General features: G+C 54.1%; 1 protein-coding gene across 2 annotated transcripts; it reads right to left on the bottom strand.

Annotated features, from left to right (window-relative positions):
* Positions 1–1,340: 1,340 nt before the first annotated feature.
* GPAT4 (glycerol-3-phosphate acyltransferase 4) lies at positions 1,341–18,213 on the bottom strand. 2 transcript variants are annotated; one of them, XM_052661271.1, is made up of 13 exons: positions 17,669–18,213; positions 9,939–10,008; positions 9,515–9,815; positions 8,750–8,824; positions 7,912–8,001; positions 7,682–7,775; positions 6,936–7,051; positions 6,136–6,191; positions 5,565–5,650; positions 2,345–2,473; positions 2,182–2,261; positions 1,925–2,002; positions 1,341–1,874 (listed from the first exon to the last, which is right to left on the bottom strand). In XM_052661271.1, the coding sequence occupies exons 1-13, from the start codon at positions 17,831–17,833 to the stop codon at positions 1,775–1,777; spliced, it is 1,440 nt and encodes a 479-aa protein (XP_052517231.1). In that variant the 5' UTR covers positions 17,834–18,213; the 3' UTR covers positions 1,341–1,774. The 2 variants fall into 2 exon arrangements, with proteins under 2 accessions (XP_052517231.1, XP_052517233.1); XM_052661273.1 differs by having other exon boundaries at positions 1,341–2,002.
* Between the last annotated feature and the right edge of the window lie 5,666 nt (positions 18,214–23,879).

The following is a 23,879-nucleotide window of genomic DNA, read 5'->3' as shown; positions in this document are numbered from 1 at the left end:
CCAAACCAATCATGACTAACTGATGACTACCTGGGGGGCAGCAGGGTCCCCCGTTTCAAAGGATGGAGCAGTCTGATGAGTCTGTATGCTTATAACAAGCACTATGTAGAAGTTTCAGAGATTTCTTTTTATAGGAATGTTAATTCCCATCCTTCCTCAGTTGGTGAAAGTAAAAATAACTGTTAGTCTCAAGTATTTCTTTACATAACAGCTATTCTAGATCAGGTTCTTAGAATACTCTGCTGTGTGATCAGCAACAAACTAATGTGCTGAAAAAAACACGAGAAAACGAAAACTAGCATGTTTCAAAGTACCTATGACAATCATGAAGCAAACGTACCAAATGGCAGAAAGCTTTTCCAAAAGGGAACTTGATTTTTGCGAAGATCATTCCAGAGAGCTTTTAAACCACCAAACAGTACTGCCTATAAAAGTCTAAAAAAATCACTATTTATTCTTGCACGTTTTGTAAAACAGTTCATAAGAGGATGTTCTTACTGTTAAAACAGTGTTTTGGTTTGAGAATAGAGCAGAAAGAGAATTCCTCGCTGGTTGGCGGTGGATGTGTGGGAGGAGACGGGAGATTGTTCAGGGAGGAAGGGGGCAGCTAGGCTGAGAGTCAGACTGAGGTCACAGGAGATGCTGCTGCTAGTCTGGGGTTCCCTGAGCCAGGCTCCTCCTGGAGCCACCACTTCCCCACGTTGAGTCCAGAGGATGGCTCGGCCAGGTGACACTTCCCACAGCTGCTGCAAGACCCCCAAAGGTGCGGGAGCTGCTGTGCCAGTGTGGGGGTGGGGTGGGGCAGGGGCGGGGGACGGATGCATGGATAGATGGACGAGTCGGGGGGAGAGGCAGCTCTGTCCTGAGCGCACTGAACCCAGTCAGGCCTGGACGTGGACACTGGGAAGGGGCCTGGCTTTGGACCTGCCTTCCAGTGACCACAGGCGGGCAAGGGAGACCAACAGCTTCCTTCTGGCTGCACGAAGCCCGCAGGGTACCACATGCCTGCCCGCCCCGGCTCCCACCTGGCCCCCAGATCTCTGCCTGGATCTCCCTACCCGTACTTCCAGATCATCTCCTACCCCCCAACGTCACATACTTTCAACCCTGCGGCACCCATGTGGGGGGAAACGCCATCTGAACAGTGCTGGGGATTCCAAGTCACCCAGAGATGCGCAGACATCTGACAGGGGGGCATCACCTTCTTCCCAACACCACAAGCCCCCATTCTGGAAGCCAAGCCCCCATGCCGGTTAACTCAGAGAATCGCAATGCTGGTGAGAAACCCACTACTCAGGGTCACAGCCGGGGGAGAGAGGGTGAAGGGAGAAACCCCTCGATTCAGTCACCATCAAAGACAGCTTTATTGACTCACAGGAACGAACCCCAAACCCTGCACGGCTCTGGCTCTCCCTCGCCCACCCCCCTCCCAGCCCTGGACCACCACACTGGGCTGGCCGCCCTTCCCTCACAACAACCCAGGGAGGCAGGTGTCCCCACCCCCCGGTCTGGGGGCAGACGAGTGTGGCAGCTGCCGAGCGGGGGGACCAGCCTCTGCCGCGCCGGCCCCTCGGGGGGAGAACAGCACTCCCCCGGCCCTGCAGACACAGCCTCTCCCATGAGTCTGGCCCTGAGGCCGGGCGCTCCTGGGGCAGCGCTGCCCGGAGAGGTCCCCCGCACACACGGGCCTCAGACAGACGGTGCCCCAGGCCCCTGCAGGGACGCGGGCTCCCGCCCAGCACTCAGGCCGCTCAGGCTCGGTGGGGAGGGACTTTTAATGGCATTCCTCCAATGGACTTGGCGGAAAGGGACACAAGGCAGTTTGTCCCAGGGCGGCTGGGCGGCTCGGACGCTGGAGTCCTTGCGTGGAGCCGGTCCAGGCGGCGGCGGGGCTCAGGACCGGCTCCGGTCCTCGTGGTTGCCGACGATCATCTTGCTGTACAGCTTCTGCTGCTCCTCCTTGAATGTGTCCTTCACCTTCTCCCGCTTCAGGCCACCGTCCCTGACGAGAGCACGGCAGGGCTGGGTATCCGAGCAGCAGCCCAAGCCCACCCCGCTCCCGGCCAGCTGTGCGCCCCCCACACCCGGGGAGGGGGTGTCTGAGTGGACGGAGTAAGCCGGCAGCACCCGCCTCAGAAATCCCATCCCCAGACTCGGCGGGCAGAGCCTGGCCCGACTCACCACAGCAGGTCCACCAGGCCACCCTGCCTGGCGATGGCGGACTTCACCCTGTTGGCAAACTGGACCGCGTCCTCCTCCGCCTGCAAGAGAGGACGTGTGCCAGCCCTCGAGCCGGGCGTGGGGCACAGAGCACGGGGGCCCCGGGCATGGGCTGGGCACCCACCTGTCTGGTCATCGGGGGCAGGTACCACACGCTGCAGACGATGGCCCAGCTGGTCATCATCCTGAGTAGGTAGGTCATCATCCCGTACTTGCTGCTGTTATAGAAGGCGTCCCCGAACTGCGGGTCATACTGCGGGGTGACAGGGCGGGGTGTGTGTGTGTGTGTGTGTGTGTGTGTGCGCGCGCGCGCACGCGCACGTGCAAGAGTGTATGTCAACAGTGTGTGTGCGTTTGCATGGGTGTCAACAGTATTTGTGTGTCAACAGGCTGCATGTGTCTGTGTGCATGTGTGTGTGTGTCAACAGTGTGTGTTTGTGTGTGTGAACAGTGTTCTATGTGTGTGTCTGTGAACAGGCTGTGTGTGTGTGTGCGTGCATGTGTGTGTGTGTGAACAGCAACCTTTCCGAACAGTGCCCCCAACCCGGGGTGAGGTGAGCAGGAGGACACAGCTCCCCGCCCCACGACCCGAACACTCCCCAGTAAGCGCAGCCCAGGCACCGCTGGCCTCCAGCAGTGCCTGCCTCCTTGGCAGAGCGGGGACGCAGCCCTTCCCCGCCGCGTCCTGTCTCCCTCACGGGCGTCCAGCATCTACTCTTTAGGTCCTCAAGCCAACCGACCAGCGCGCAGAGGACGGGACCACGGCGCCACAGATCCAGCCCCGAGTCAACAATCACCAGGATGCCCACACTTGCTCCCGTCACGTCACACACTCACAAGCACTTTGACATGCAGCTCCCCAGAGAGAGACCTTACATGGTGGCCAGCCTTCAAAGCCCACCTCTGGGGCCCAGATCTGGGAGCAGACGACGAGGAAGCTCTGCTTTTGTCCTGACCCTTCACGGGGCTCACTGACTGTGAGAAGCCCAGAGGCCGCCTGGGTGGCCAGGCACAGAGGCCTTCCCCGGGGGAGTGCCCGTCAGACGCTGTCCCCTGCCCGCCCCTCTGGTGGAGGCCCTGGCAAGGGGCACGTCGCGGGTGACGCGGCCACTGCTGTGAGCCACATGCTCCCAAACACGAGTGCAGTGGGGTGGGCGGGATGGGAGGTGACAGGCAGCGTGCGGGGCCGCATCCTTGAGGAGAAAGCCTGAGAAGAGCCAGGGCTGGGCCGCCACGGGGTCTGGGGCTCTCCCAGATGCGACGCCAGACGGAGAGTGACTGCAGCGCAAGCACCCAGGACCCAAGTGAAAAAGCAGAGGAGACCCCGCGAGACTCGGTGGCCACCACGGCGGGCGCCCCCTGGAGCCCTCGGGGAGGGACACCGGCCGAGACGCCCGCACGCAGCCGCTCACGCTTGGCGGGCTGGGTTTGAACTGCATGCTCTTCTTGCAGGACGTCCAAGCCTGCATTCTATGACTCTTAGAGTGAAGGTTAAAAGAGCTGTGCCTAACTGCAGACCCGACTACAGAGATGAAGGCACTCAGGCTTACTTATAGGAAATGTGGGAGAACGGATCTCACGTGGGATGGCAAGGAAACACTGCCACGGTTCACGAAGCAGGACCAGAGAGAAACCCTGGCCTCACGTGTGAGAGCCCTCTGTTGAGGCCTGAGTCTCTGTTCCACGCTGGGCAGACACCGTGGAGAGAAAAGCAAGGCCAACACTCAGATCAGCAATACATTGCTCCAGATCAGACAACGGCTTCCTTTTGGTGGAAATGCAGGGAGAGCTTGGAAACCGCTGAGGTTATGCAAGTTTGGTTACCAATGACAGCTTCACAAAAACTAGAAAACTACTTGGGTGGCAGAAGTTCTTAATCACATGTGGGCTTTCCTCAGCCTCGGATGTAAGGAAAATGGCCATGCCCGTGTTCCAGAGAGGATGTAGCTGTCCAAGGGTCCACACTCTGAAAATACCAAGGGCAGCTTCTTACTGAGATTCCCGGCCAGCAACACCAGCAGCACCCAGGATGGGGTCGAAATGCAAGCTCTGAAACTCTGGGCGTGGGGCCCAACGACGGGCATGCTCATAGCCCCACCAGCTGATGCTGACACAGCTGCGAAGACCCAACACCGGGGCTTCCAGGCACCATGGGTAAGAATCACCTGGCAACGCAGGGGACACGGGCTCCACTTCTGTGGTCTGGGAGGATCCCACTTGCCATGGGGCAACTAAGCCCGGGAGCCTCAACTACTGCGCCCGTGCGCCTGGAGCCTGTGCTTGCAGTAAGAACAGCACTACAGTGAAAAGCCTGCACACCTCAAGGAATAGGAGCCCCGACTCACCACAACCAGAAAAACACGCCCAACACTGGAGCGAGGAAGAAGGGCTTCTGTGCAGCAGCTGGTTTTTAATAGACACCCAGGGGGAGGCCGTGAGCCTCCAGGATGCTACACTGCGGGACGTCATGCGTGCCACACCAACGCTCCCCATTCTCACACCACGGCAGACCCTGAAGACAGAGCCTCTCCTGTTCCTCCAGACCAGCATCCTCAACAACTCCCCGGCAGCCCTGGTCCAGAGACCCGTTACTCACCCGGCAGCCACTCATTCCCCACCAGCCTGGCCTGTCACCTCCCTGAGAAAGTGGCGTGGCCTGGGAGCCTGCGCTTCCCCCAGGGCAACGCCACCTCCCCAGCTGCACCAGCTGCTGCCAGGTGAAAACAAGGACCATTCCTACAGATGACCGAGGCCCGTGAGATCCCAAACACCACTCTGACTCAAGCTCACCCTCACCCTGATCTGTCAACCTAAATAATTTAAACACAGTGACAAAGGCTGTGTATTTGTAGAGGTAGTAATGTAACTGGGCATTCTTTTATGAATAACAACGTGCATCTATTTATAAGAGCAAAGGGCTAGGAGGGGAGAGGAGGAGGAAAAAGGAAGCCTGGCAAAGTGCGTCCCTTCTCTCCAAGCGGGTCTGAACAGCCAGAGGCTCGGATTCTCGAGAGGTGGGGCAGACAGGACAGGCTCCTGAGGCCCCTTTGTTCTCAAGAGCGGCCACGTGAGCCAAAGCCGAGGAGCTGCTTCCTTCTCCGGTGACAAGGCCACACGGCCTCTGCCCACCCACCCGCATCGCCGGGCAAACGCGCAGACCCCCGGGCCTCCCCGCCCCGCAGGAAGCCCCCTTCAGGTGCAGTGCCTTCCGAGCTGTGGGTTTATGAACAAAGAGAGCACGTGGGGAGCTCTGCCAAACCCCGAAGGCTCTGAGGCGTGGGCTGCAGCCGCCCATTCTCCGCAACGGCCGCGGTGATGGCCACTGGCGCTCGGAGGGCTCCTACCTTGATAGCAACAGGGTAAACTGTGGCTCCAATTTCAAAACTTCCCTTTTTGAACATCATCACCGATGTATTATTGATGCAGGTTCCTAAAATGCAGAAGAGAATAAAATGCTTTTCTTTTCAGTCCTTTACCTCAGAGATCAGTAACAGTTTATGGATTCAATATAATAGTAAAAGTCCTTCTGACAGCTCTTCCGAGAGGATAAGCCTGTCGCCTCCCCAGCGCGGGAACACACGCTGGAGGGGGGCGAGCAGACCATCGCCCTGCCTCCTCTTCTCTCCTTACAGGACCCCCTCCCAGGGTCCCAGGGTCCCGGGGAGCCCAGAGGGGAGGCCAGAGCCCCCGCTGAGGTGGGAAGGCCCGGGAAGGACTGTGCCACAAGCTCAAGCAGCCTGGGGGCAAAGACGCAGGAGGGGGCCACACGACAGCGCTCGCAGTCCACACTGAGTCCCCTGAGCTCTCAGTTCCAGGACCAGCCCAAAGGGCCCCCAGCTGAGGCGGTGAAGACAGGTTCTTCCAACACAGCCCTGGACTCCCCTGCCTGCCCGGCCTCCCCACACAGCAGCTTACCCTCCGGAAAGATGAGGATGGGCAACTTGCTTTTATCCTGCACGTGCTCGGTCAGCCTGCAGAAGAGAGAAATGGAAGGGAGGGCCAGACAGCCTCACGTCCATCACCATCCACCTAGATGCGATGCTGGGTGCGGTATAAAAGCAGGCTAATGAACACGATCCTTTTATAAACCCTCGATCTAACAGACAAAAGGCCTAAGTTGGACAGGGAACCCGGGTTGATTACTATTTAGCACGAACAGCTGTTGAGTGAAGCACGTGAGTCTGAGTGTACAGCCTTTGGCTCTGATCTGAGACTGCCTAACGGGCTCACCCGCCAGAGCAGCCTCGAGAAACGCTTGCCCCGACTTCCTAGGGCCGTGCTGGGTGGCCCTGCAGCCCTGAGACGCAGTGCAGGGAACAGGGCGGCCCACTGGCCCTGGGGAGCGGGTCTCAGGGGAGCCTCGACTCCTCGAGTTACACAAAGCTCTCACCCTAACCTGTGCCACATCTGCCTTTTATCTTCCTTGGAAACAGAGCTGCGCTTTATTCTATTGCTCAAAGTGTGCTTTCACGTGTGACAGTGAGCTCATTTTGAGATTTGAACCCACATTAAAAGTTTGTAGGTTGTTATGACAATGGGTTCAAGGAATTCAATTAAAAAAAGGTTAAAAACACTACTAACTCGTTAACACTACAGTTTCCATACTGTCTAGAGTCCACATTTCAGATTCGGAAGCAGCTGGGCTCAGTGGAGAAGGCTGGAGGCACAACCTCCCCTAAAATCGGGCTGTGCGCGTGTACGTGTCGCTCGTTTACCTTCTGGCCACCAGGTGGCGATCCTTCACTTCGGAGCGCTCGAACCAGACGTGGGGGCAGGCCTTGACCATGGCTCTCTGGATGACTCCCATGAGGCCGCCGTGCACCTGCCCCACCTGCTCGCAGAGGAAGGGGCAAGGGCAGCGAGACCATCCTCACACAAAGTACCCGGTCCCCAACCTCCTTCCCCCTACGCTTTGCTGGTAACCAGAGGTTCCTCTGTTAGTTAGACTCTCTGAATTTAAATTCTCCTTCTAACCTGTGACAGCAGATGTGCAACGGAAAACCCTACAAAGAACCGTGAACCAGAGCCCCCTGTGTCCAAATGCCCTCCCTGTGCGGATTCTCCAAGGCCTCTGCGCCCCGTCCCTTCAAATCCCCTCTCGGGGGGCTTGTGGGAAGACGGATACATGTATACATATGGCTGAGCCCCTTCGCTGTTCACCTGAAACTACCACAACACTGGTCATTAGCTACACCCCGACATAAAAAGTGTAAAGTCTGGGGGAAAAAAGAAAACCCCCCTCCCCACCTCCACCCGCCTTTCCACTGCCCACCTCCACTTTCCCCACATGCTCAGCCACTCGGCTCACAGCACCCAGGTCCCAAGGAGCCCCTGAGGCCACGGAAACCAAGGTGACAGCCTAGGCTGGGGCCCGAGTCTGAAAGGACGCTTGCCCGCTCACCCCCTGGAGACAGAGCTCCCGGCCGTGACCAGCTAGAGGACTCTGGGAGGGAGGCCTTACCATGGCGTAGTAGCCATCACTGGCCAGAATGATAACGTCAATGGGAGACGTGTGGTTGGCCACGCAGATGCCGCCATCTCTAGGCCGGTTCTTCCTGTTCACAAGGTTCGAGGAGCAAGGGGAATCGGCGTGAGACGATGCGTCTGGAACGCGCATCTGGCCGGGGTCCAGCCCCCCAAGTTTCAGCAGCGCCACCCCGCGTGCCACGTGGCGCCCCCGTGGACGCTCACCTGTCGTGGTAGGTGATGATGGCTGTCAGGGCGCGCACACAGATCCGGTAGCACATGAGGTGCACGTGCTTGCTCAGGAACTCCTTGAACCTGCGACAACGGGACAGAGAGCTCTGCTTTCACCTTACGTGCACACAGGGAGTCAGCAAAGGGTGCCGGGTCTAACCATCTAACCATCTCTGCCTACGCCCTTCACAACTGTATATAGAAGTATTTTTATAATTATTAGCGTCTACGGTAAGTATTAGCATCCTTCTGTCTACAGACAAAGGAAGAAATGATGAGGACGGCTCACATTCACCGCGGGTGATGGACTCAGAAGTCTCAGCCTGAGAATTTCCAGCAAAGGTGAGTCCCCTAGAGTCTTTGCCAGTGACAGCCAGAGGCAGGCGGAGGCCAGAGAGTCAAACCTCCCCACCAGCTGGGGCAGAAGAGAGGTCTGCCAGCCCCAGAACTTCCCAGAAGGATCCCATTTCTTAAAAAAGAAAAAAAAAAAAGGAAAAAGCAAACAAAAAGGACCTACCTACCTACACTTCTTACCCTCTCGACAATTTATCAACACAGTAGAATGCTCAAAACTCAACTACTTGCTTTGTAAAGCCTGCGAGCCCTGGACACTACCATTTTGTGGTTTCTCTGTTTTGTCTTTAAAGCTGGAGGAATGAGAAGGCTGGAGGGCAAAAAGAACAGTCACAGGTAAGATCAGTGAGGGGGGACAGAGCTTTGCTGCCGAGTCAGTTACCATGGAGCTACTGACTCCATCTAAGAGCCTGTGGTTTGGGCTGCACCGCCCACCCCCTGTGGTACCCGCAGAGTCCAAAGCCCACGCTCCGCTCACCTCCCGTTTGGCAGGTACCCCACCATCGTTGTGCCCACCACCAGGAGGCTGATCCCCGTGAAAGCAAGAGCTATCCTGTAACGAGAAGACAAGTTACAGTACAGCAGACAGACAAACTCCTGCCCTGAGTGTAGACCTGAATGTGTGAGAACGCCAGACGCGATCGCTGGCTCCCACAGGGCTCCCACTGGGATTGGAACCGGGGCTGCTCACTCTCCTGGGACAGGGCGCCATGACTTGGTTCTCAGCTGACAGACACCCCCGCCTTGGCACCAGGAAGCAGCCAGGATAGGGCAGCCGATGGCTGGCCATGCTGCCCTCAGGCACCTGCTGTCCTGCAGCCTCCCCCTTCCCCTTGGCTTTAACCCCTGGCAAAAGCACAGCTTCTCTGTGAAGCAGCAGGAAGTAGGGTCCAAAGGTGCCAGCAGCCGGCAAGGCCTACTCAGAACAGCACATGGCACAGAGACCCGGGAGATCAATATCGCCTCTGTCCTGGAGAAGAAGCTGCAGGAAAGAACCAGCCAGGCCCGGGGAGGGGGGCCACAAAGAACACCGTGCTCCTGTCCCTGGGCTTAGTCCGTCCAGACAAGCAATTTATCTTTGAGAAACTCAACTATTTCTTATTTCTGTCTGCTATGCAGACAACCCAGGGCCTTTCTAAAGGACAAGCCCGGGCACCCTTCCGAGAGCCGGACGGCCTGGCTGATGGGAGGACTCCACCAGCCTCCTCTGAAGTGGGAGCACGGGGCGTGGGCCGGGCCTCACCTGAGCGGCAGCAGGAAGCAGTAGCGGATGAGCACGCCCAAGCCCCACAGCACGGTGAGCCGCAGGCTGATGTAATGGAAGTTGTAATTGGTCCTGCTCAGCAGGTTCCAGGACTCCAGCTCCTCTGCCGAGAACCTCTTGGTCACCTCGTCGTCCATGATGGTCTCCATTCCTTTCCGGCAGAAGTAGAAAATGTCCGAGAGCTCAAACTCAGGAGTGTTGTCCAGCGCCTTACTGCTCCCGCTCCGGCGGATTTCTTTGATCTCTTCCTCTAGTGACGTGGGGTCTTTTGCAATGATTCCTGCAAGACAACAGCCCTGTCAGGTGGTCCGCTGGGAGAAGGGCATCAGAAATGCTCAGGGCATACTCCCTGCCTGCCGCAGGGAGCAGGGGTGGGGTGGGGGGTCCCGGGGCCCTGTCTTACCATTGGTGTAGGGCTTGTAAAGCTGGTGGTGGTTCTCCTTGGCTCCTCTCTCCATCCTCAAGGTAGCCCACTGCAGGGGAACAGCAACACACAGGGTGAGCCCCTTCTCCTCTCAGGGGGCTCCTCCACTTCCGATCTGTGGCAGCCTCAAGCCCAATCACCCCGGATCAGACTGCACCTGGAGCGCGGGCTCTGGGGAAGCTTGGAGCCCTCTCCTCCAGGCAGACCTGTCCCTGACGACCTGGACTGCTTCCTTCGTTTCTGCCAAATGACAGCTCTTCGCCAACTGCCAAGCCAATCGTCCGGGAAGGTACTGCCTGCTTCCCAAATTATTCCAAGAAAGCAACAATTTTAGCTTTTAAGTTGATAAAAGATTTAAATACTATGTATACGTGGACTGTCCATTTACCCTCTGAGTAATAAATATGTAACGGGAGATGCCACAATTTGACACAAAAAGCTTGAAAGTAGCTTAGTGTTAATTAAAAAAAAAAAAAGTTAAGCAAAAAAAACTAGGTTCAAATCCCAAGTTCGAGAGTTCTGTGTGCCTTCAGCAATTCATCCCATCGCGCTGGTCTTTCACCCACAAAACTGGATGAAGGTGCATCGACCTTCCCTTGGCGAGGACATGAGAGGCCGTGTGTGACAGGCTCTGGGAGACTGCAAGCCCCCAGTGCCCTCATCTTACTGAAGTAACAGGGACCACAGGGGAGCCTCTTCCTAGAGCCTCTCGCCCTTCATCAGAACCCTAAGTGCCAACCGAGAGCCCGGGGCTGGGCGGCTCCTACTAGCAGGAGGGAGGGGTGAGCATGCCAGCTCGCACCTGCCCGACGCTGGGACCGCGATGACAAGGACACAGAACCCGCATTTCAAAGGTGTCCTTTCAAACTCCTGTCTCCACAGCTATGCTAGGGAGAGAAGAACCCTGTCCCTCCACGATGCCACAGAATCCACACAGCCCAAAGCCTCTGTGAGACCCTGCTGGTAGAGCCTGAGGTGTGAGCAGGGTGGCGGAGCGAGCAGCAGGACGTGCGCCTCCTCAGCGACCTGAGCACGTGCAGAAACCTCTCGGACGCCATGGTCCAGAGAAGACAGGCCGCTTACAAAGCCACCCACGCCAAGGTCTGAGGCGGGAAAACACACACGACCCCTGTCGGGTTCTTAGCCCCTGATGGATTCTGGCACGGAGGACATTTTTTCTAGAAGAAAATGTAAACATAACTGCTGCAGTGCAGGAAGACGAACTCCCACCCGGGAATGCCATCTAGGGAAGAGGCGATTCAGGGCCAAGCCTGGTACAGACACAGCTCGATCGCCCAAAACGTCTCCATTCTGGCCAAGACTGCCTCAGTGCTGCAGGCCCAAGTCAGAGAACCTCAGTGCTGGCGCGCGGGTCAGACTGTGACAGGCAGGGAGCACACGCCCCAGGCCGCCGGAGCCCCAGAGTAGACAGCTGTGAGCACCGACTCAGGATGGAAAGTTCCAGAAGGCTGTTGCTTCTGCTTTAACTGGAAAGATGCTGGTTCAGTGAGCCTGTGGCTTCTGGCTCCATGGTAAACATCCTCCTGTCCTCCTGCTTTGTTCTTCCAGCTTTGCTTTTCCAAACTTCGGGGACATCACAAAATGTGTCTGTATGAAGGATGAAGTCAGCAGAACAGGGGCAGAGGGCAGGGCAGGGGCCGCCTGGGACAGGCACCCAGTGACCGGCTGCTTTGCCAGGCGAAGGGACTCGGGAGGGGGTGCTGGCATCAGCAACGTCTGAGAATGGCACGCCTGGCTTCTCTGAGCCTCATTTTTAAGAAGTATCGTATGCAGATATCCAGAATAAAGTGAGAGCCCCAGGTCCAGAGCTCATTTCGCCAAAATCTCCTCTTCCTTCCCTTGATCCAACATGCCACTTGAGTCCCTGTTCAGGGTCAGATTACTTAATTATTGCCTTCTCAGCTTCTCCTGCACAGAGACTGTTAGGGGCACAGACACGCTGCCCTGTAGACTAAACCCAAGACAGCCCTCGGCAGGTGACAGGCAGGCCGGACCCTTAGAAGGTGGGCGGGGTGACGGGCGCATCTTTGCTGGTTAGTCACTCTGCTGTGCTGCCGCTCAGAAGCCCAGCACCCGGGGAAGGCCAGACAGCCTCTGCAGCCTTGCCTCAGTGAGACCTCCCTCTTCTCCAGCTGGCCTGCACCGCCCCTTCCCCGACCAGACTGTGGATGCCCAAGAATCAGCCCCCAGAGAAGCCAGGCTCCCAGCACCCCACCCTCTCCCACTTCCCCGACAGAGATAGCATCTTTTAACAAGTCTCTCTTCCCTCCCTGCTTTGGCTAGAATCGCTCAGTGAGTGAAAAAGTGTCTGACTCTTTGCGACCCCGCAGACTATACATTCCACGGGATTCTCCAGGCCAGAATATTGGGGTGGGTAGCCTTTCCCTTCTTCAGAGGATCTTTCTGACCCAGCAGGGTCTCCTGCATTGCAGGTGGATTCTTTACCAACTGAGCTATGAGGGAATAACTTGGTAGAAAGAAAGTGAAGTCGCTCAGTCGTGTCCGACTCTTTGCAACCCGGTGGACTGTAGCCTACCAGGCTCCTCTGTCCATGGGATTCTCCAGGCAAGAATACTGGAATGGGTTGCCATTTCCTTCTCCATAACTTGGTAGCTGCTATCAAATTCACAATCCTGACTTCACACCTCACGTTTCTGATCACCTGCTGGTCGTGACCATGTGCTAGCATCCCTCCGCCCTCACAGCCGGTGTGAGAGGGAGAGGCAAATGCACACGCCCGGACCCCACCACACGCCCGGACCCCACCGTGCTCCCCGTCACCCGCCCTCCTCCTGGGATCCCCAAGCTGCCCATGCGTCCACCCAGTCCTTTCAGCCCGCCCCGGACGCTTCCTCCCCAGCTGCCTGAGTCAGGCCACCACCGTCCTCTCTTTCCTACACAGGTGCGACAGGTTCCACTGTGCTCCTTCCTCCCTCCAAGCCAAATGACGCACACTGGTCTCATCCCCTGGCCTGGGCTTTCAGGGGCTTTTCAATGGCTTCTCAAAGCCTAAAGAACAGCCGGTTTTATAAGCTATCCCAGCCCCTCCAGGAACCCGATGGCTCTCCTATCCTGAGCCAGGCACTGTCTCTAAACCAGACTGCCCCTGCTCGCCTCTACCCACTGCATTCCTAGAGCACTGCTGCCTTTGTAAATCCATTCGAATGCCACATCTTAGATGAAATGGTACCTCCCCAACTCCTGCAGTCAGAGCTCACCCCCACCCGCATATTTTAACTGGTGTCACATTCTGAATCGGTTCTGTAGGCAGACATCGGTCTTTCCTACTCAACTATAGCTGCGTCAGTGGGCAAAAGCCAGAATCCACCCAGACGTGCGGGGCAGCGGAGTCTGATCAAGTGCCATGCAGCACTTAGGCAGTCAAAAAGGACTGGGTTTAATTCACCAATGACCAAGGTTTCTCTTCATCAGGGTCTCCAAAACCACTTCTGAGCATCCTCCCCGCCGTAATCTCACTCTTATCTCCTTCCGTTCATCCTTTGAGCGACTTCCCCCCGTCACACTGGAATGACCCTTCCCACGGGGGTGGGAAGGGGGTGCCGCTGACACACATCCCCTCTTGGACCTGCACCATGTGAAGGAGGCATGCACCACACTCCCACTCCCTGGAGGAAGCAGACTGCCAGGTCTGAGGACTTACGTCGTCCCACAGCTGGTAAGAAAACCCTCAAAAGGGTCGCACCTACCCACCACAATGCCACCGCTTGTTCAGCCTCTTTGACCTCCTCACCTCCATCACTGGTTTCCAACCAGTTCTGCTGTGGAGCCTGACGTCAAAGCACATTACAGCCGCCTCCTCTGACCTGGTCAATCGCTTTGACATCGGGCAAAAAATTCAAGTCATTTCCTCACCCCTATCTTTCTCCTTTATATACAGACTTTCTTCACTGCTTTCCCAAATCATTCTCAACTCAGTTCAAAGTCCACTTCTAGGAACTGTACCCCAAACATTATCACCACCATTGTGCTGTGTAATAAACCTGAAGCACAAACATTAAGAAAACTAAAGCATTTCCACTCAGCGTTAACAGGACCTGCCAGCTGTCCTCCAGGAGGAAAGACACCGACTACGCATCCCTCCAGCCCCTGGGCAGGTGCACCAAGGCACGCGGGGAGGCGTGCCATCGTGGCAGACCAGCTGCACTGACTCAGGCCCTCCGAAAGCACAGCCTGATGCAACGTGCAGACTACCAGACAACCAGCTTGATTCATCCTGATGAAGATTATCGAGTAAATGTGCAGAACAGCTGGCTGATAAGATTGGAAAAGAAAATGCAGACAGAAAATTATATGCACAGGCTGTTAAGACCCCCATAAAATATTACCACAACCAAAAGGCAACACAAAACTATTATTATTTGTCTGGTTATCTACCACTGGCTTAAAAGACCACCACTATTTACTCTGCTCTTGAATCTGCAAACCGCACAGGGTCTGGCATGGGCTGGTGGAGGCTGAAGGCAGGGGCTGGAACTCCCTGAAGGCCCGTGGGCTCCCGAGGGTGGCAGCTGATGCCATCAGCCTGTCGTCACAGCCTCCCCAGAACTGGGAGCTGGAACGCCACGGGGCCTGGGCTTCCTCGTGGCGTGGCGGCCGGGCTCGGGGGCAAGTCTCCAGAGTCTGGTGGAAGCTGTGCTATCGCTCCACCCTAACCGCACAGGTCACACAGCGTCAAGGCCACCATGCTCTGTAGGTTAGAAACATTCACCAAGGCAGGGCCCCACTCTGGAGGAAGTCAATCAGATTCCACCTCGTGATGGTAGATGTTAGAGTCACTGGGGGACCTTTTTAAAAATGCCCACCAAAACCAGTTAGACCAGACTTTCCAGGGGGTAGTCGAGTGCTCCCAAACAAGTCATTTTTTAAATGCTCCCCAGGTCATTCAGATGTGTAGTTAGGAAGAGACCCATGAAATGAAGATGATCTCTAAGCCTCCTTCCCACTGCAAAATCATACAGAGCACCCCAGTTTATGAAGGGATGAAGACGATAAAAAAAGGCAAACTAAAGGTGCTGTCTTTATTAAAAGCACCCACCCACAAGTTTAGGTGTATTTCAGATGTATACATGGATACCCTGATGTATTTCCAAGATCTAAAATCAGTTTGGCCAACTCCAACTTGTATTTCATACTGCTGATAAAAATGGCATTCAGTTCTTAATGTCCACCAAGATCAAATGAGAGCAACAACCCTGCTCAGACGGTGAGGAAGGACCACTCTTGCAGAACCACCCACTGGCCCTGCTGGGACGCATCAGCCCTTCCTCACCCACCCCTTACTTGGGCTCACAGCCAAGTTGTTATCATCATCCAGGAAGCTCAACAGGACAGGAGCCCTGGGATACCCAGAACCCTCCAAGTGCCTGACACACACCTCCAGGAAATACGAGGTACAAACTGAGATCCTGAAATCTGAAATCTTGAGGTCACCAATGAGCACGTGCACACACGCGTGCTCGCGCGCGCGCACACACACACACACACACACACACACACACACACACACACACACGTATACACGACTTCCATTTCCAGTGATTTTCAAGATGTGGTCAGCAGTCTCTGATGGCTCAGGAATACCTGTCCCATGGAACTTTAAAATACTGATTTGAGGAGACATTTTCAAAATGGAATAGGGAATGTACATATATTCTAGGTCTTCTTCACCCAAAGTGACCCAAACTTTAAGAATTTAGCTACTACAAAAGGACTCTGATCTGATTACTCTTATTTTTCTGTTTTGAAAATAAGGATTCCCATAAGTCTATGAATTAATCGTGTGCTTAAATAAGTGTGAATGAAAACTCGCCATCGCTGTGAGCTATCAGGTGCCCGACTCGCTCCATACTGATGTGCGCTTTCCAGCAGCAAGGGGGTGTGGGCAGTTACTTGGTTCACAGGAACCCTGGGTTCTGCTGAAGATTTTCTTGGACTAAAGTTCAAGAAAATTACATTTCATAATTAATTAAAACAAATACTAATGACTGACTAGATTGCCACTTCTCAAGCTTTACTGCACACCTGGGCTTCTTGGAGCACAGGTTCGAATTAGTAGGTCTGAAGGGGGCCTGTGGCCTGCATTTCCAATGTCGTAGGTGACACTTAGCTGCTGGTCTCAGAGCATTCTCTGAGTAGCAAAGATACCCCCAGAGACCATATGGAGTGCTCAGAAATCTTCGTACCAAACCCGAGTGCTCAAATACGTACAAGCCCACCATAGCTCACGATGGACAAGAGCCAAAAGGTGAACAGCCCATCAGTGGATGAGTGGATAAGCACATCACAGTACAAACACACGGTGGCATATTACTCGGCCACGAAAACCAAAGTATTGACACGAGTTACAAAGTGATGCTAAACAAAAGCACTCACAAGAGAGCACATTTTATAGCATTTTGTTAATATGAAATACCAAGAACAGGTAAATCCAGAGACAGAACACAGATTCACGGCTGCCAGATGCCAGGGGGTGGGGGGAGGGGACAGAAACGCAGCTGCTTAATGAACATGGGGTTTCCTTTTGGAGTGATGAAGAGGCTCTGGGACTTCAGAGGTGGCTATCATACAACCCTGTGACTACAGGAAATGCTGAAGAACTGTTCCCTTTAAAATGGTTAATCTTCTATAGTGTCAATTTCACCTCAATTTTTTAAACGTGAAAAAGTTATATTCTTAGACAAATATTAAATATCAAAACACAAGTTTCAATAATATACATAGAAATATTTTTTGCTGTAATGGAGCATTTCATCTGGCTCACTTCATCTTTCTGAATCACTATTTCTTCACTGATAAAATCTATCGTTGATAAGACACCCTGGTCCACTGCAGAACTACAGAGAACCAAAGGACAGCAAGTGAAATTATTCTGAACTATAAGATACTATCTGAACAAATACACCTGCAGTGTTTTCACTATTACGAGTGCATTTCCCCAGTTACACATGGTCTCAGCCGTAGAAGAGAACAGCTGAAGATCTGGTGATTACTGAAAACAGATGCTGCTCATCAATTACCAAACCTCCGAAGAGATACTGAAAAGCTCACGGCACAGATCAACTTCCAGGAAATACCACTTCTTGCCCATTTCCTTAACCCCATGACCAGTTCTGTTCTGCGGTCTAACTACTTAGGTTCTGACATATGTTAGGAAATATTTTTCCTCTCCTCTGTCTTAAAGAAACTAGCACAATTCTTCAAATGTCCTTTTCTGTGACTTCTTTTTGCCTGAAGTCTAAGAACCTATTTAAGATAGATGTTTGAAACAGAAAAGAGAGACTCTCCCATACTTATCAGTGAGGCAGCACGCTAGCAGCAGCTCTGACTTTCAGTATCTGTTACATAATCACAGGCGGTGTCCCGCAGTGACTGTTTCTAAGTCCCTCCTTTTGAAACATATAGGCCAGGTGTGGTCCCTCTGCTCAGATGGACCAAACATGCAAGTACCTGAGCTCAAAGGAAAAGACTGCTACAGGCTTCACAAGCTCATGTTAGTTACCCTTTCTGCTCAAAATGCCACTTCCTTCCCACCCTACCCATACTCTCCACATCCCTCCGAGAGCTCACAACCAATCAGACAGAAACAACTCTTTTTTTTTTTTTTTTTTTGGGCTAATGGCACTTCTCCTCTCCTCGGGGAAGCAACCGTTTGTAGACAGCATACTCACCGCAAAGATCTTTAACAGAGTTTTCATGTAGAGCTTTCGGATACCAAAGGAGACTCCGAAAACGGCGGGGACGATGATGAAAACCAGGAGGAGGGTGAAGAGGACAGTCAGGGAGATGCCCAGGAGGCTGACAATCAGGTTGTCGAAAGGCAGCAGCAGGAACATGGTGGGGGATGCAGGCCAGGCCAGCGCCCTCCTCCCCGTGAACAAAGCTGGCCTCAGATGGTCCTCTCCGTCAGCACCGGCCTGGGGAGGGCCAACTCCATTCCCAAGTTCGCATCCCTCGACGGCCGGAACGGAGACTGGGCAGAGGATGAGAGCAGAAGGGGGCCCCGAGGGCCTCCCTGCAGACAAGCTGCAAGCGGACGGGGCGGGCTCAGTCTTCAGGCCAGGCGGGGCAGCCCGGCCAGTGAGCACCCTGGGCGCGCTCTGGGCTCTGCTCTGCTGGCACTGCTTCCAGAAGTTTCCCTGTATCTCCTGCCCAAGAGCATTTAGCAGATAAATCTGTCCTGAAGGTCCGTCATTGCCAGAAGTACCAAGAAGAGTTCAACGTGCTGCCAGAAAAAGCCTGATAACTCCAGTGGGGATGGGGAGGGGGGGTGTGACTCGCTGGCACTTCCCACAGAAGTCTTGTGAACGTGAATAAGTGGAAATTAAATAATTGTTTTCCTTAAAACTCCTTCATAAGCTGAAAACTGCATTCACATCTGGCCCCATCCTTCCTCTGGGGGCTCCTGGTGCGCTGCTCCCGGGACCCTCCTCCCCGGAGAGCTACAGGCCTTGCCAGGGGCACAGAGGCGCTGGCAGGGAACGACTCATGCTGCCCGCAGGGAGTGTAATCCCAGGCGCGCCTGGCATCAGGCTCCTCTGGATGCTCCTCCCTCAGGCCCTCTTCTCGGCGGTGACCTGGGTTCTTGGCAGGAAGTTGCTTACATGCTGCTGAAGCTGGAGGAGGAGACAGAAACACCGTCAGGCATGCGACACAAACGGCGCCGAGGGGAGGGGTGCACTGCGCTTGGGGTGGGGGCCGAGCGCCCGGCCGTTCCTCTTCCCCAAGGTCGAGGGGAGCCGGCAGGGCAAACAGGCGGTGTGTGCGGGCGTGGACGAAAACCGCAGGCGTTTCATCTAGATTTCAACCCCGCTGGTCTAAGTACCAGCTGGGGCCGCTCACACTTTTCTAACAGGAAATACACGTGTGTCTGGGCTCAGCAGATGCAAACCACTACATGTAGACTGGACAGAAAACAGGATCCCAGCGTGCAGCACAGGGAACTATATGCAGTGTCCTGATAAAACTATAACGGAAAAGAACATGAAAAGGAACGTATGTATATGCCTAAACTGAGTCTCTCTGCTGCACGGCACGAACTAACCCAACACCATAAATCAAGCACACTTCAATTTAAAAAAATCATCACAGACCTCAAATTTAAAAAATGAATTAAGGAAAAGAAAATATATGGACACAAGACACCTTTCAAGAGATAAAGAGGGCACACTCCGAGGAGGAGAAGACAGGCCTCTTCGCTGTCCCCCACTGCCTGGAGCTCGGGGCCGCAGAAGCAGTCCCAACATGAGGATGCTCCGGGTGCTTCCTGAGACCACCCTGCACACCCCGGGACACCGTCAGGGACCGCTCCTGCCCCAGCCGCCCAGACAGCAGGAGGCCTGCGCTGAACGCTGCTTTCTGTCCTGTTTCCTAGCTTGACACGTCCTGAGACAGTGCTGCCTCCGCGCCAACGGAGCTCCCTTCCTGTAGACAGGTGTACAGTTCTCAGCTGCAAGAATGCTCCGTGAGTCGGTTACGGCGCTCTCCTGAGGGTGGACACCAATGTTTCTGCCCTTCTGCTCTTATAAACAATGCAATGAGCATATGTGATTTAGCATACAAAATGCACGTGCAAATATAGCTTCAGGATAACCTCCTAGAGATGGAATTGCAGGGGAAAAGGAAATCTAGGTTTAAGGGAAAAAAGTAACCCTTGTTTTTATTTCCCCTGATTTACTGACAAAAGTTGGCTTAAAGTTCAACATTCAGAAAACTAAGATCATGGCATCTGGTCCCATCACTTCATGGGAAATAGATGGGGAAACAGTGGAAACAGCGTCAGACTTAATTTTGGGGGCTCCAAAATCACTGCAGATGGTGACTGCAGCTATGAAATTAAAAGACGCTTACTCCTTGGAAGAAAAGTTATGACCAACCTAGATAGCATATTCAAAAGCAGAGACATTACTTTGCTAACGAAGGTCCATCTAGTTAAGGCTATGGTTTTTCCAGTGGTCATGTATGGATGTGAGAGTTGGACTGTGAAGCAAGCTGAGCGCCGAAGAATTGATGCTTTTGAACTGTGGTGTTGGAGAAGACTCTTGAGAGTCCCTTGGACTGCAAGGAGATCCAACCAGTGCATCCTAAAGGAGATCAGTCCTGGGTGTTCAGTGGAAGGACTGATGCTGAAGCTGAAACTCCAATACTTTGGCCACCTCACGCAAAGAGTTGACTCACTGGAAAAGACCCTGATGCTGGGAGGGATTGGGGGCAGGAGGAGAAGGGGGCGACAGAGGATGAGATGTCTGGATGGCATCACCAACTTGATGGACAGGAGTTTGGGTAAACTCTGGGAGTTGGTGATGGACAGGGAGGCCTGGCAAGCTGCGATTCATGGGGTTGCAAAGAGTCAGACACGACTGAGGGACTGAACTGAACTGACAAAACCGACACATTAACACTGAGCAACTCTGCAGAGCCAAAGCAGGATTTGATATGGCACCCCACTCCAGTGCTCTTGCCTGGAAAATCCCATGGATGGAGAAGCCTGGTGGGCTGCAGTCCATGGGGTCGCTAAGACTCACACACGACTGAGTGACTTCACTTTCACTTTCACGCACTGGAGAAGGCAATGGCAACCCACTCCAGTGTTCTTGCCTGGAGAGGCCCAGGGACGGACGAGCCTGGTGGGCTGCTGTCTATGGGGTCGCACAGAGTCGGACACGACTGAAGCGACTTAGCAGTAGCAGCAGCAGCAGCAGCAGCAGCAGAGTGTTAGTCAGAGAGTCACCTTTTCTGTGTATGTGGTGAGAACATGTAAGATCTACCCTCTCCGCAACTTTCAACTGTAATCACTGTGCCAGAACGTTCTCATCTCATAACTGTGCACACTGACCCTTTGCCCAGCATTTCCCCATCTCTCCTACCCCTTGGCCCCTGGGAACCACCACTCTTCTGTTTCTGCAAGTTCGTATTTTCTGGACGCCACATTTATGTGAGAATATACCGCATCTGTCTTCCACTTCTGACTTGGGAAATACAGGGAGTTTTCTTGCTGCACTGTGTGGCTTGTGAGATCCGAGTTCCCCAAAAGGGGATCGGACCTGTGGCCCCTGTGGTAGAAGTGCGGGGTTCTAATGCCGGGACCACCAGGGGATTCCCAGAAGTACAGTTTTAGTTTCACGAGATACCGTCACATTTTCCTCGTAGGTTAACTCCTCCAGGCTTTCTGGCCACTTTTTTTTTTTTTTTTTTTTTTTTTTAAGATTTCTTATTCTGGCTCTGGTTTTGGCCGTGCTGGTCTTGGCTGACGCGCTCGGGCTCCCTCTGGCTGCGCTGAGCAGGGGCTGCTCTGCAGCTGCGGCGCCCGGGCGCCTCACTGCAGCGGCTGCCCTTGGTGTGAGCTCGGCTCCAGGTGCACGGGCTTCACTAGCGCCTGGCTCGAGGGCTGTGTCCAGGCTCAGGAGCTGGGGTGCGTGGACTTAGCTGCTCTGCGGCAGGTGCGACCTTCCCGGTCTGGGGATCAAACCTGTGTCCCCTGTATCGGCAGGCGGATTCTTAACCACTAGACCACCAGGGGCTCCGCCCGCTCTGCTATTAGAAAGGCTGTCTGCATTAGGGCTCACTCTTGGGGTTGTACATGCTAAGGGTTTTGGCAACTGCACAGTGGACAGTGATATGTGCCCATCATTACAGTAGCGCACACAATATCTTCACTGCTCTAAAAATCCTCTGGGCTCTGATTTTTCATCCCTCCCTGCCCTCAACCCCTGGAAATAACCGATCTTTTCACTGTCTCCAGTTAAGATTTTTTCCCAGAATGTCATCTAATTGGAATCTTACAGGATGTAGCCTTCTTGGCTTCTTTCACTTAATACTGTCCCTTGTTCCAAACGTGGGAGCATCCTCTCACTTTTCTCTGGCAAACATTTCTGTCCTCATACCAATCTCCTTCTGGCTTGGTTCCAGTACATTTAACAGTTCAAGAAATGGAACAGGTGAGCAGGTGCCTGACTTCACCATGAGTCCTGTCCACTGCAGTACAGAGCTCAGAGGCCTTTCTTGTGTTGTCTCACAACCTGTCAATATGTATTCTCTCCATTTTACCACTTAGGGAACTAAGCGGGGGAGACCCTGACCCCATTCCCTGACCCCTAACTGCTCCCACCACGTCCCACACCCCTGGCAGGGAAACTAAGACAACGCTGTTTCAGGGGCAGTGGTCCTCCACTTCCGCTTCCACACGGTCATTGCTAACGCTCATGCAACACTACCGAGACGGACGCTGAGCTCACCGAACTCCCACCGCACCCTACAGTGGAGTTACTGTCAGCTCTGCTGTGGACAGGTGAGGGAACAGAGGAAGAGAGGGGGAAGCTGCCTGGGGCTGCACAGCTGCAACCAGCACAGGAGGCACGTGGACAAGGGTGCCCACTTCCCAGCCCCGCTCTGTAACCCCCAGGCCCTCCTCTCTCTCAAACACCCTGAGCTACATTAACACTTCCTCCATGCCGGGCAAGCTGCGTAGAACTTCTTGTGACCAGGGAGAAACCACAAGACAAATCTGGATTCCTGTAGCAGAATTTGCTGTTCTCAGAATCCAAGGTACAAACCTGGTTGCCCATTTCTATAAACTGGTCAAGCTGTCGGTACACGCCAGATTTCTAACAGTGTCCCAAAGGACATTCAGGAATTTAGATCTATTTCTGAGACTAAAATCAAGTCAATCTGCTGAGTCACTGTATTCCTTAAACCTGTCAAATTCCAGCCTAATCCCAGGGCCACATCTCCATCCGACTCCCCCACCCCTGTGCCAGTGGATAGCTGCTGTCACAGTAGCCACGGTCACCTTGACGTCCATGGGCCCAAGGTGACAGACACCAGGGTGACTTTGATTTCCCAAGTCAGAGCTTAGATCTCTTTACTCTGGACCACAACCAACTGAGAGTTCCCAAGGTTATTCTGGGTTCATGTCCTCAAAACATGAAAGTAAACACATTTAGCAATAAACTAATTACTTCACCTAGTTCAGAAGTGGGCACATCAGGTCCCCAGGCCAAATCTGAGCCAGTTTTGACAAGGTTCATGACCTAGGAACAGTGTTTACATCTTTATAGACAGTCTTAAAGGATAATGTGACAAGACCACAGCCTGCAAAGCCTCAGCTATCTACTAGGCGACCCTTCACAGCAGCAGCCTGCAAACCCCTGACCCCACTGCTCCTTCCTCCCCTCAGAGGCAGCAAACTGCCCCGCTGTCCCTAGCCCCCTACCCAGATTCCACCCCGGAGTACCAGACTCCAGAACACAGAACAGCAACCAGCCAAACAAGTTCTGCGGCCAACGCTGAACAATCCTCCTGTGGATTCTTAGAAGCAGGGACGAGGTGAGAAAGCTGTGGGTATCAGATGGGCCCCCAAACATGTTGCTGGATCGCGGAGCAGCCGTCACAGCGAGGTCCTGGTGCCTTAAGGCCCCTCAACACGGACTCCAGTCTCTGGAAATGTGGCAAACTGCTCACATCAGAACTCTGTCACACCAGTGTCTAGATAAATGCTCTTGTAGGAAAGGCAACCATTTTGCTTCACGTAAACAGAACTGCAACTCCTTGACAGGAAGCAGGGGAAGTCATCAGCTCAAAGCAATAGTCACTCCTTCTCTTCACCTCCCCCACTTTCAGCCAAATCCAGAGTCACTTGGACCAACGTTCCCCCAGGAGTCCAGCCAGTCCGAGGAAACCCTAAGAACCAACGAGTTCTGAGCCTTTCGGGAGGGAAGGTGGCCTCATCCCAGGAAGCTGACAGTCCACCTCTAAGCTAACGAGACTCTTCAACCCTGGGGTGCAAACCGGAGCCCTCAAATGGGCCACTTCTCAGGGCTTCTCAGTTCTCAGGGTGACTAGCTCAGGACACACACTCCATGCCACATACCACGTTAGGTATGA

This window comes from Budorcas taxicolor, chromosome 24 (genome assembly GCF_023091745.1).
Source record: "Budorcas taxicolor isolate Tak-1 chromosome 24, Takin1.1, whole genome shotgun sequence".
NCBI classification, from domain to species: Eukaryota; Metazoa; Chordata; class Mammalia; order Artiodactyla; family Bovidae; genus Budorcas; species Budorcas taxicolor.
The sequence above is the reverse complement of the archived record's forward strand: the minus strand, read 5'-3'. Positions and strand labels throughout refer to the sequence as shown.

What these genes read in the sequence shown, in the direction of transcription:
- GPAT4 (XM_052661271.1), bottom strand. Translation starts at nt 17,833, where the DNA reads ATGTTCCTGCTGCTGCCTTTCGACAACCTGATTGTCAGCCTCCTGGGC. An exon ending in CGCCACCTGGTGGCCAGAAG is followed by an intron (nt 6,192 to 6,935) that starts GTAAACGAGCGA and finishes TCTCTTCTGCAG; the next exon opens with GCTGACCGAGCACGTGCAGG. An exon ending in TTTACCCTGTTGCTATCAAG is followed by an intron (nt 2,474 to 5,564) that starts GTAGGAGCCCTC and finishes GTCACCCCGCAG; the next exon opens with TATGACCCGCAGTTCGGGGA.